The following is a 13,645-nucleotide window of genomic DNA, read 5'->3' on the forward strand; positions in this document are numbered from 1 at the left end:
GCCAACTTTCCTGTAGTTGTGACTTAAAATTTATCCCCAGTCAAGAGTATTCCTTATTATAAAAACCCTCAGATTGTTGAAAACTTGTCCCACGGTTATTTTACCATAAATCACCTTCACATTTCACATGCTTTTATAGATGAAGAGAGAAACATGTTTTAGCGATGACTATGAGTGTTAGCATTTGCATATAAAATCTATTTATTGACTAGTTATTATATTAACTAGCTATTCCATCAAAGCGTTTAGATTTTTAAGATTCTAGTTTTTGAGTTACATACTTGTTGAGAAAGGAAATGCGTACTTCGATTTTGTATAATATTGAGTTCATTCTTGCCATTAATTTATGTTAATAATTATAAAGTGACTCCTAAGTTTAAGTCCGCTATTGGCCCTCCTATGCCCTGTCAATATTTGGAATATGAGTGTGGTGGCAGAATCAGACCTGATTGTGAAATAAAATTATAAAAACATTATGGTAAGAGTCCAATGCCTTGGGGAAGGGGTGAGTTCCCCAGGAAGCCTAATTAACCATGGGCCCCCAACTTTTGCATTGTCAATAACTGCCCTAAGAGTCTGACTACTCCCTCCTGAAATGTAATAGATGTCTGTGAAAAGAGCTTTCTTCTTACCTGTTCTGTGAGCATGCTTTATGTTAGAGACCCTGCACAAGGCCTTCAGTCACACAGATTAAGAATTAAAAAGGAAAAATTCCCAACGATAGGATGGGTCTAAGATGATGTCAAATAACCTATAAATATTGTGAGAAACTGTGGATCAGGGCTCAGAATTTGGAGTTTTTGTTTTCCTTTGGGCCTGCCGGTGTAAAATAAAGTTCTCTTCTCTGAGTGCTGCTTGCTGCTTCTGGACCAATCTGTTTCTGGCAACATGAGTACTTGTGTAAATGAACTCTTTTTGCATCATCCCAAGTGAAAAACTGCTAGAACCCTTACTGATACATTTTGAAAGATTCTTTCCAATAGTCACTACAACTATTTAATGAATGATTTAACTTGGTTTACTTGTTCTTTCTCCATAGTAATGATTCTTGGCTTCTTCAAATGAAGCTCTGATGGTATGCAAATTTTTAAGAGAGGAAAAGGCGCTGAATTCACTTCATTGAAAAACAATTATAACACATTCACAATCACAAGTAAGAGAGAAGTCAAAAGTAAGTAAAATAAGGGCACAGCTTTATTTTGCTACAAGGCAGTAAGTACACTGTCATATCAAAAGTTCAGTGCTGGCCATCTTGCACCGAATGTTCTTAAGGCAGAAACTGGCTATTGACCTCAGTCTTTGTCTCCCCCAGCTGCAAACATAGGATCTGTGAGGCAGTTCCAAAACCATACACATAGAAACCATGGGGGATGTTGATGGAACTCAGAATCCCTGAATTAAAGAACAGTCAGGGGTTGAAATCAAAACAAAACATAAGACATTGACAACACAGATCTCCCAAAAAAGAAGTGCAATGCATGCTTTTATAAACCAACAATTACCAAAAACAAAACAAAACAAAAAAAAAAAACCAAAAAACAAAAAACACACAGAACAACAAATGCAAAAATCTCCCAAACAAGTTTTCCAATGTATTACAAAAGGAAAAAAAAATGTATACATAAAAAAAAAAAAAAAAAAAAAACAGGTCTGAAATACTAGTGCATAGTCAATTACCTAACACCAAGTTTTTTTTCTTTCCAACCAAGCTCTACTGCCCCTCTGATACTAGCAGCATGTCTACAGGCTAAGACCATAGCAGCAAAACACATTTTTCATTTGGCATTTACAAAATTAAATTACTGAATAAAAATATAAATTTTTATAAAACTATTTCATACAGTAATAATTTTTAAAGCAAGCTAAAAAAAACCTCATAAAATGGTTTAGTACAATAAATGTACCTCCCATGTTATTAACCATAAATGAGCATTAATAATCTTTATTGTCCCATGGCATTTATCAACATTTATAGTAATGCTTTTACTGATTTTTAAAAATCTATGCATATGTTTTAGTGATTGAGAAAAGTGAAATACTGGAGTACCTCTTTTTGTATAAAATTTCAAAAAACTCATCATAGGCAAAAATACTGATCTGTTGGATTCTCTAAAATACAGATAAATCATTTTATGTTTTTTAAAAAAATCTGCATAATAACAAGTGGTTATAATTCATTACCTAATAATTTAGGTAAGACCGTTATTTATTTATTTTTAAAAATCCTTTTAGTTGAGTGAAATCTAATAAGATTTCATCCAACTAAATGCACGTATGCACTTGGTGCTGCTCTCAACTGTTGTACCACAACAAAAATAGGTTCTTCTCCCAATCATGAAAAGTTTCATGTCGAGGAATGACATATCCCAAGTCAACTTGAAGTGTTCTGAAAACCATAATGCTTTTCTGGAAACGTCTCACATGACCAGAGTCCGGGCTGAGAACGCGTTCACGTATTTGCGAGCCTGACTGGAAGCCGTCATCTGATCCTCCGTCTTTCCACAGGAGGCCGGTTCCCAGGCGCTGCTACAAGGCTAAGGGGGAAAGAGGGTGACAGTAAGGTCAGACCAGGAAGCACTCACCGGAGTCTAAAAGGGATTCCCAAGCCTGGCACTGCCAGCTGCCACATTTTGAATGCCAGATGGCAAGTAGTTGACACCAGGAAGCCATTGTGGACAGACTTCAACTCCTCCGACACCCAGAAACCCAGCATCCTTAAGTGTCCTTAATGATCAGAACTGTTGACTGAGGGAAACCCCACTCCAATTGGTTTCTTGAGATGGGGCCATGGCTTCATAGTGGAATGCCTTTGATTTCAGCGATTTTATGAGGTTGCAGACATGAATGAACACAATTCTCCAGAGGCCTACCATAAGCTTGCTTGGGCATTTACTCACTGGTGAGTGCTTGTGCCAAGAAGCTCAGGTAGGTGAAGGAACTGGTCAACATCTGCTAAGCACAGTACATATTTCTTATAATTAATTTAGAAATATCTATTTCTCAGTAGAGCTTATTTTTGCTATTTTTATTTTTTTCAGTGTTGGGGATCAAACCCAGGGCCTCACTCACATGCTAAGCAAGTATTCTACCACTGAGTTACACCCTCAATCCTCATACAGCTTAATTTTTTAGACACGCTCCATGTTGCCTCAAAGTGAAGTCTTTAGTATTTAGTAACCAATTTAGTATTTATGTCCTACTTAGTTCCCAAAAGGATTTAATACAATTACAAAATAAATACAACAGGGTTAAAAAAGTGCAGAAAGCAAGATCACAGGGAATCAATATGGGTAAAATAAATAATATGAAAACAGGGCAAGATTTGTACATAAAATGTCAAGAAGTGCAGTGCCCCAGATAGATGTAGCCTGCCAGCTTAACCTGAGCTTTCTAGCAGTCAAACACAAGCAGATGTGAGATTTGGTGCCCTAAGGTCAAAAGGGGCCAGTGGCTGAGGCATTTACATCTGAAAGGAATTATCTTCCAAGGGACAAAAGAAGAATAAGAAAAGCCTTTGCTCTCCAGAGCCTAAAGTGTCCCTTAAGAGATCAAATGCAAAGGTGTTTCTCAACAGTAGAATAAGAACCGGCTGGGGAGTGGGGATTGGTCAGGTGAACAGGGCATGGGAAGTGGGGGGAGGGCCAGGCACTGCTGTAGGGAAAGGGCAAGAACAGGCAGGGTGGAGAGAGAGGTGGAAAAGCAGGAGTATAATCTTGTGGAGAGGGAGCAGCAAGGAGACAGGAACCTGCAATCTGTGCACTGTTGGCGGGGAGCATGGGGGTGGGGAGAGAGGGATACAGTGGTTGATATTGGCAATCTGACAAGTCCTTACTCTGTGCTGCCTACGAGTCTTAGAGTTTCATAAGTCTCATCTCATTTAACTCTCACAAAAAACAAAAAAAAACCCACAAAAAGTCCACCTGTGGCTCTGTGCTTACTTCACAGACCAGGCAATTTAAAAGGAAGAGATAACTGAGGCAACATCTTGAGGTCACATGGCTGAGAAACCATGGAGCAAGGATTTGAACTTGGGTGGGATTTGGGAGCTCATACCCCTAAGTTCGAGATGCTGCTTCCAGCAGAGCTCTTGTCAGGAAGAATCAAGCCACCTGATGGACAGTTTGGAGCAGGCTCAGTCACCAGGGCCTTGAGATCCAGGAAGAAGCATCAAGATGGGGCGTGAGGGTCATCAGACTTTTCAGCAAAGAGGTCTGATAATCCTGAATGAACACTGTACCGGTTTGGTGGTGACCAATGGTGAACAAAGTTCCGGTGGCATACAGTTTGCAGTGTCACATCCTTCTGAAGGACTAGGAAACTTCCTGAGTTTCTCAGCTGTGCCATCTCCCCACCAATGTAAATGACACAGTTGAGTACATATGTTTACTTTGAAAGCTGAGGCTCAATATGTAACTTGAAATACTACATAGCAAAATGGATTATCCTAATATTTTCCCAGGAACTGTGGATCACAAAAAAAAAAAAAAAATGACAAGACAAAGATGATAGGTAGGTATTCTGGGATGACCTCTCACACTGAGTCAAATCTACTATTTTCCTGAACAAAATCACCAAGGTAGTTACAGCATTCTTTGAAACAGTTCTGAATAAATGATGTTTCCCTAGACTTGAGCATGTGGATTAAATATACATGTCTCTCTGGTGTATATGTATCAATCCATTTGAATTCCACATTTCAGTTTTATTGATCGCTTACATGTTATTGGTAAAATTTTCTAGTACAGCACTGAAACACTAAGTTGACACACACAGTTCATTTTAAAAATAAAATGTAATGTTATATTTTTAATTATTGAGCTAACATGCATGGGCAGTCATCATAGCAAAATGGGACATACAAGTGCTACTTGAGAGGTCACAGTTCAGTGTGGTTTATCTACCCCCAAATATTTAGGGCTGTGCTTAGAAGCAATGCTTAGATGCACACAGCAAAGACCACGGATTTTTTAGGGGACAAGGGGTACTGGGGCTTGAACTCAGGGGTAGTTAACCACTGAGCCACATCCCCAGCACTTTTTCTTTTCTTTTCTTTTCTTTTTTTTTTTTTAATTTTGAGAGAGGGTCTCACTAAGTTGCTTAGGGCCTCAAACTTGCTATCCTCCTGTTTCAGCTTCCACAGTTGCTGGGATTACAGGTGTGCCCCACCACACCCAGCAAGAGCACAGCTCTTAAAGCAAGTGACAAATAAGGAAGCAGAATGGAATATCTTCATATACTAATATCTTGTATGTAGATTTAAAATTTCCATTGAAATACATGCAAGAAAATACATATATTAGAGCAAATGAAGGGGAAAGGAGAAGGAAAGTGAGAATGGATATAGAATTTAACAGCAAACGAGAGGGTTATTTCTGTTTTTCTGTGATTAAAAATATTTCTACTTAGCAGGGCTTCAATTAATATAAAATGCATTTTCTAAATGTGTATTTTTTTTTTTTTTTTTTTTTTTTTTGGTACCAGGGATTGAACCCAGGGGCACTTCACCTCTGAGCAACATCCTCAGTCCTTTTTAATATTTTATTTAGAGACAGGGTCTCACTGAGTGACTTAGCACCTTGCTAAGTTGCTGAGGCTGGCTTTGAACTTGCAATTCTCCTGTCTCAGCTTCCCAAACTGTTGGGAATACAGGCATTCAAAACCATGTCTCGCTAAATGAAGTATCTTAAAATAATCTTGTTTGCTTTTCCTACAAACTTTTACTCCTGGTAAAAGTCAATTCCTGATCCTTTGTGACACAGTATTCAGGTTGACTCAGAATTCCTAGTCTGTTCAGGAGAATTCAACACGAAGAATTTCCAACTTAATATACTTCCAACTTGAAATAGGATTGTGATTTTGACAGAGTACCCCCATGGCTCATCACTTGATTCATATTTGGTTCTTCCTCCAGGATCAGATATTTAAAATGACACTGATATAAAGAAGGTGCCATATATTTTTAATTAGTATTTGAAGAGAACTTTTGAATCATCAGCTTCTCCTAAGATAAAAGAGAATGTACTAAGAAACTAATGAAAATAACTGAAATATTTGAATTCCTTGGCATATAACCTGAGGCTAAGAGCCTGAAGTGGACAAGGTGGCCAGGAACACCTGCTTCTCCCAGGATAGACAAATACTGGGATGCAGGGTCCCGAGTACAGTAACGAAAAGGGCAGTAAGGTAAGCCAGGAATCCTCCTTTCTGCACTGAAAGCACAAAGCAAGAACAGCCTTCAATAACGAACATGACACACTGGTCAGAAGAGACACATACTGAGGGTGTTAATACAAAGATTAGAAGGTTGAGCACTCAGGTAAAAAAGAAGGGGTCCCTCTCTCCCTTCCTACCTTGAACCCGGGACCCAATGCCAACTTTCAAACAGAACAGTTTTGACAAGGGAGGTTCAATGACCTTGTGCTGGAAGAATATTTTTTAATACTGTCATATATATCTTTGTGCATCCTCCTTATTCCCTCTCCCTAAATTTTAGTTTCATTTCCATGAAGGAACTGATAAGTATTATGGATTTTTCTGCCTCTGAATTCTTGTTTCATTACTAACCTGTGGTGCCATTTCAGACATGTCACAACATCCTAATTCATTTCAACATTAATGATCCTACCCACACATCCTCCTCCCATTGCTGAGGAGTCACCTTGCTTATCCTGCAATGTGCCTTTCATTGCCCCTGGGCAGAAGTGAACTATAAACAGTCTGTCAAAGCTTTAACTGGGATATCCTGTTGAAGCACTTTGAATAAATACCGAGATCCTTCCTAGAAAACAGAAGAAGTGAAAGGAGACAGGACCATGTCCACAGGTGATTTTCTGTCAGAATTAGATTATCTTCACATTTTCATTTAGAATCTGAAGTATTTTTTTATCTCACTGAACAACACCTGCTATTATGATCATATTCAGATAGTAGCTTTACATAACATCTAGTGATGTCAAGAACCTGTGTTTTATAATTTGAAGACTTAATTAGAAATTCTTATAGACCTAGAAATATTCTGAAAAACCAAACTTCTGAGATGGTATTATGTTTTTATTTTGTTTTGTTTTATAATAATAAGTCAGTATGAATGGTGTCCAAAAGAATAGGAAATAAGAATTCTTTGATTATACTATTTAACCTGTCTGAAGAAAGCACTTATCCTGGACAAAAATTCCAAAGGTCAGAATTCCTACCCAGAGGGACATCTTTTTAAAATGCATCAGTTCTAAGAGATAATATAAAAACCTTTGGTTATATCTTAAAGTTAGATCACTTACTTTAAACTTGAGCAGAAGTGTCGCTAAGATAAGGTCAATGGATTTTAAACTTTCTTCTGGTCTATTTCCCTATGTCATTTGCTGGTAAATGGATAGAACTGGAGAATATCATGCTACGTGAAATAATCCAGTGCCCAAAAAGTCAAAGACCGAATGTTCTCTCTGATATGTGGATGCTAATCCACAACAAGGGAAGGTAGGGAGGGGAAGAATAGAAGTCCATTAAATTGGACGAGGGGGAATGAAGGGAAGGGAGGGAGGATGGGAATAGGAAAGATGGTAGAATGAAAGTTACTTTCCTATGTTTATATCTGAATACACAACCAGTATAATTCCACATCAAGTACAACCACAAGAATGGGATCCTAATTAGAATAAGTTATGCTACATATATGTATAATATGTCAAAAAATACTCTACAGTCATGTATACCTAAGAAGAACAAATAAAAAATATAAGGAGCCACAGAGTGCCTTAAACAACATATTTCCCTATGCCAGAACAAATCAATTAAATGCTTCCAACTTCAGGGTTGCTGATTTTTCACAGAAAAGAAACTTAAAACTTAAAACTTAGGGGATTAAATGCCTAGATGGAAGCTGCTCCATTCACCAAGGCCTCCACTCCCCAAGCCTAAATAAATAATAGCTAATGAAGATGGACCCTCCCCAGTTATGAAGTTTGTGCTGGATGTCTCTACAGGTATCTTCATCTCAGGTTTATAGACTTCCCAACAGTTTATATCACATAGCCCAGGGTGTCACAAATGTCTGAAAGAACATAAGTTCCAGACTATTAAAATTAAGACAAATTCCAAATTGCTGTAAAGCAATTCTATCTTTGCTGGCCTCCTGAAAGAAGATTCTATCTCAGAGTGTTTATTCTCAATGTTACCAAAGCAAATAAAAAAGTCATGTCTTATAATGTCTGGAGCAGGGTACTCTGACTCTGAGCTTCATGGAGCTTCTCCTTTCATTTAGCCTTTCTCAGTTCAACCCCAAAGCTTCACACAGAAAACTTGCTTAATTTATAACATTTATTAAAAGGCAAGTTACTGAAAATACTACTGACAGCTACATGAATTTTTGCTGGGGTAAGAGGAGAAACGCTACCAAAAGAACCAAATGACTGTGGAGACATCCAGGGGAGCAGGTCAATAAGGCATGCTAAGTCAACACTCAAGAAAGATCTCTATCACACACAGACTGTTTCCATGCCAGTGCAAGCAGCAGAAAGCCAGAGAACACCTGTAAATCAGTGATTTTGTCTCCATAGTACTGAGAGGTCTGAGGGCCTTTATTTCAGAGAACTAGTTAAGTTGGCTATCTCTTTTGTGATCCACTGACATTGTTCTGTAAGAATGGAACAGGGACTACTATGCTAAGGGAAATAGTACACCGTAGTTGAAAAGAAGACCTGGCCATTGGTGAGGCTTCCTTACCTGCCTTTTTAAGGGCAGAAACTGTGTGCAATGGCCAGTGTACCGCCATCTTGAAAGCAATATTATATACATTTGATATTCATAGTAACTATGTGGTGAGTGGAGGATGTCACGGTCCCCAGTTTATAGAGAAAAACAATTTAATTAATTTAATGAATTAAAGCCATTCAAATAGGAAATGGTGAAGTCCAGACCAGAACCCAGGGTCTGTTGCTCACATATGAGTTTTATTATACTTCTCAGCAACACTTGTCACATAAAAAGGATCTGCCTTATTTTTTGAAAGATATATACATATTTGTATATGTGAATATGTATATATGTATACACATATTTACAGCTTTCAAAAATACATATATACATATATATTTGTGAGATATATAAATCACAAATAAATCATATAGAGATGGGAGCAATCCAAAACACACAGAAAAATCCAAGGGAGCTGCAATTTCTAGTAAGAATATCTTAAAATTCTTTGACGTTGTATGAATGTGTTTAATAATAATGACTTGGGAAATTTACTTAAATTAAATTCACTGTTTTAAAAAAGTGAGGGCATGACAAGCCAAGTCAGGAAATTAAAATTTAAGGCTGTCATTCTGTGGTTACAAAAAAGAGGAAAGTGAGTGAGTAAAAAGCATATGAACATATCTTTTATGCTTAAGTTTTAAATAGGAATAAAAGGAAATTATAGTTTAAGAGAAAAATACAGAAGTTCAGATGGCTTATAACTTGTACAATTTTGGAACTACCAATAAAAGTGTCTACCTTAAGAAATGTTTATTAGCACAATGTATTTATTCTGACATGTACAGCAAATTAAAAGCATACTGAGGAAAAAGGAAATCTTTTCTCCTTGTTCAGGAGAGCTCTCTGTGCATGTCTGCCTCAGTATCTCTCAAGGTAATTTCTAGAATTCTGTGGTATTTCACAGTGAATTTGTCTTTCTTGCTCCAAACAGCAAGGTTTCTAAGCTGAATATTTTTGCTACCACCTCACATTTGTGATCATTTTATAAGCTTCTCGACTCCATCTCTACCCTACAAAATTTAGGAGAAAGGCTGAGTACTGGCAATGGTACAACGTGAAAATCTCAAATATAATGATCCATGTGAGAAAAAGAAATATTAAAAATGTCTCAGAACATCTTAGTTTAAGAATATTGTTATATATTTTTTTTTCCTTCAAAGCTGAGAATCAAACCAAGGACCTCAAGTATGTTAGGCAAGTGTTCTAACCTACATCCCCAGTCCACTATGTTTTCTTTTATAGTTTAAAATGAAGACAGCTTTAAAAAGAGAGAAATACAATTAGGATTATGCAGCTACCACAAATTCTTTAGAAAAAGATTAAATATCAACTTAAGAAACAAATATAACAAGATTGTGCATAATAACCTCTATTTAAGCCTCTACTTATTTAAGTTAAATAAATTTAATCTACATACAGATTATACATCAGGGGATATATGGAAAGTTCTGAGTTATTATTCATTGTGTATCAATGACAATCCACATAACCATGGGCATACTTAGCGCCCTGATTTTGATCTCTGCATACAATTTCCCACTGAAATGACTCAGAGCACCTTGGGGAAATGGCTGATTCCAAGAAGAGAATGAGGAAATGTGGTTATTAAAGTCACTTAAAGTAAATAAAGTTGAAAATTCTGGTCTCCAGTGATACAAGTCACATTATACTCAAGTCACATATGACTAGTGGCTATCGAACTGGACAGTAGCATATTAGACATTTCCATCATTGAAGAGGTTCTACTGGACAGCACTGATCTAGCAATTAGAAGACATTTAAAAGACCTATAAACCAAATGCAATGTGTGAAGTTGTTTCAATTTTGATCAAACAGCAAATAATATATTATTTGATTGATTAGAAAATTTAAATATGCCCTGGGAATTAGAATATAAAGAAATTACTGTTAATGACATGTGATAACAGTATTAGGTTGTTTATGAATTTGTCTATTGTTAGATATACTCTGCAAGTACATAAGAATAGAATATTATATTATCTGGAATTTAAAATACTTCATTAAAGGGAGATAAATATGGCAAATGTTAGTAATTGCTAAGAACACAGTATATTGTAACAAAACTCACAGCTTCTTGCATTGTTTCTCTTTCTTTTCTTTTTTTTTTTTTTTTTTTTAAGTGGTGCTGGGGATTGAACCCACACATGTTAGGTAAGTGCTCCACCATTGAGCTATATCTCCAGTCAACCTTCTTGCATTTCTAATTTTAAAATATCAAATGTAATTTATACCTATTTATAAACATGTGTATTCTTATCTATATTAGAAGCAAAACCATCAAGACTCAGTATATGGGTCTTAAAAACTATAGTAATTGCTCTGTCTAAAACCTTATTGCCATAATCAGGTAGGGATGATTAAGACTCGAATGACAGAGTACAGAATTACAATTACTATAGTCTTAAATAACTGATTCTGTGCCTAGGCAAAGTTATTTGGAAAATTAGATGTAAAACCTAGTGTTCTATATAAGTGGTAAATATTTTACATTTTAGAAGTATTTACATTTTAAAATATTTGGGGAATCACACTTGGTTTCAATTAAAAGCACTGCTATGACAAAAGTATCTCAATGGTTTGTCTAAAATTCCAGTTAGTATTTGATGTAAGTACACATTACAAAAGTATAGATTGTATAAAGTACTCTTAAGTCAACAGCCAGATCATTTAATAAATGCATAATGTCTTCCAAGTACCATGTGTGAGAACTGTGCATGATTAGGTCTAATTGAATTATCAATAGAAATATATGAAATGGCATTATGTTTTAAACAAGCAAAATTACCAAAATGCATAAAAACAAAGAGTGGTTCCCCCCACATCCTTGGTTTTGCTTTCTATAATTCCAGTTAGACAAGGTCAACCATAATCTGAAATTATTAAACAGAAAAAAATCAATTCTTGAGTTTTAAAAAACTTTTATTACAGTATATTGTTATACTTATTCTATTTTATTGTTGTTATTAATCTCTTACTGTGCCTAATTTATAAATTATACTTTATCATCTGTGTGTGTGTGTGTGTGTGTGTGTGTGTGTGTGTATACAGAAAAATCAGGGTTTATACAGGGTTTGTCACTATGCGTAGATTCAGACACCCCCAGGGGTCTTGGAAAAACATATTCCTTGGATAGAGGGGATTATTATATAATATTTTGAATCAAAATTATATGAAATATTGGTGTTTCAATAGTTAGAATTGCTTAATACATTTTCCAGTGTTTAGCACAAAAGTTTGAAACATTTTTAGAAATCACACATTTCTGCAGTACCAGAAGCTAGGTTCCATGACATAAAACAAGATGAGTTATCTGTTATAGCAGATTATTCAAAATATTTGATCAGTGTAAATCAGTAAGCCATATAGTATATATAGAAGCGCTGACTCTAAGTTAACTGTTATGTCTCAATTATTCAGTTGGTGGAAGTGACAAATATCACCTTACCACGCAATGTGCACACAGGACTTAGTCTTAGCATTCAGATACTGGAATGTGTAAAGTGCCAAATAGGATCCACTGTGTACTAGAAAACACAGGTTAATACAACAGCTGCTACTTAAATTTGAGGTTCAAAGCTAACCAATATTTCCATGAAATAAAATGTAAATATTAACATATTTCCATATTAAATTTTTTAAAAACTTGAATAACATTAAAAGTTCTGTGGCAAAAAAATAAATCAAACTATTTTCATAAATACTGACATTATTGCTGTCTTTTATATAATATATATTTTTTATCAGCACTATATTCAATTCTGAATGGTTTTGCCCAAACAATGTTTGGATAGGCCAAAAGCTATTAGGATTCTATGTTAGAAAAATCAGGGATTTTCATTTTAGATAATGATTACTGTTCCCAAATATATTTACATGCTTGCTCTCTGACACACTTAGAATGCATTTTCTCTTTGCCTTTTTGTTTTTGTGGTATTGGGACTTGAACCCAGGGTGCTTTGCCACTGAGTTACATTCCCAGCTTTTTGTTTTGTTTTGTTTTTGAGATAGTCTCACTATGTTGCTGAAGCTGGTCTTGAATTTGCAATCTTCCTGCATTGGCTTTAGGAATAGCTGGGAGATTACAGGTGTGTACAGCCATACTCAGCTCAAAATACATTTTTTCTATACTACTACAAATACAGGTTGTGCCCCAGGCTAGGTTACAAAATACTCATAAAACTTAATCTATTAAATTAAGTTAATCTCTTAACTTAATCTAACTAAAATACTAATAGCATCAGTCAAATTCTATGCTCTAGATACCAAGGATCAAAGAAAAACAAAGAAAGTGTTTCTCTTCTAGACCTAGGATCAGGTCTAGGTAAAACTCTGAAATGGCTACCACTTTGCCCTGAGCTTCTACTCCCTTTTCTGTTGTCCTCCGACATCCCAATGGTGTTTGTTTGCTCACCTCCCAATTCTTTGTGATATACTGAGTCCTCTCCAGGGGGCCTGCCCAAGCCTCACTGACTTAGAACTTCTGATTGCCCACAAGTTCTGACACTCCCTGCTCCATACTCCAGCTCCCAGACATCTCTTACCAAAGCACATGGTGTCTGAGAGAGGCCACAGGAAAGTGATCTCTCTGAATTAATAAATGAATGTGTCTAGGACCTTTCCAGCTGTATTTGCATATCTTTAAGAATAATTCTAAGTGTCACAAATACTTTAGAAGGGAGTTTTAAGAGGCTCACAAGTTGGAGTATGAAGGCCCAGCACTATGACAGGAAAGCCCTATAAGGGACCAGGCCACTCTGGGTGCAGTGCTTGTAACCTCCAGCATCAAACAGGACATTCCCCTTCTGAATCTAGGCTCTCCACCTGCAGGGGGGGTGAGGGGGTTTCCCTCTAAGTAGCACAAGAGGACAGAGGG

The 13,645-nt window shown here is 36.4% G+C and overlaps 1 protein-coding gene across 2 annotated transcripts in view; it reads right to left on the bottom strand.

Moving 5' to 3' along the window:
• Positions 1-1,181: 1,181 nt before the first annotated feature.
• The window catches only part of MYB (MYB proto-oncogene, transcription factor), a 33,769-nt gene continuing 21,305 nt past the window's right edge, over positions 1,182-13,645 (bottom strand). For both annotated transcript variants that reach the window (XM_079146584.1, XM_079146583.1), the window contains one exon: positions 1,182-2,534. In XM_079146584.1, the coding sequence (XP_079002710.1) occupies positions 2,418-2,534 (117 nt within the window). In that variant the 3' untranslated portion in view covers positions 1,182-2,417. The remainder of the gene's footprint in view (positions 2,535-13,645) is intronic.

The sequence above is a fragment of the Sciurus vulgaris genome (genome assembly GCF_902686455.1).
Source record: "Sciurus vulgaris genome assembly, chromosome: 7".
Lineage (NCBI taxonomy): Eukaryota > Metazoa > Chordata > Mammalia > Rodentia > Sciuridae > Sciurus > Sciurus vulgaris.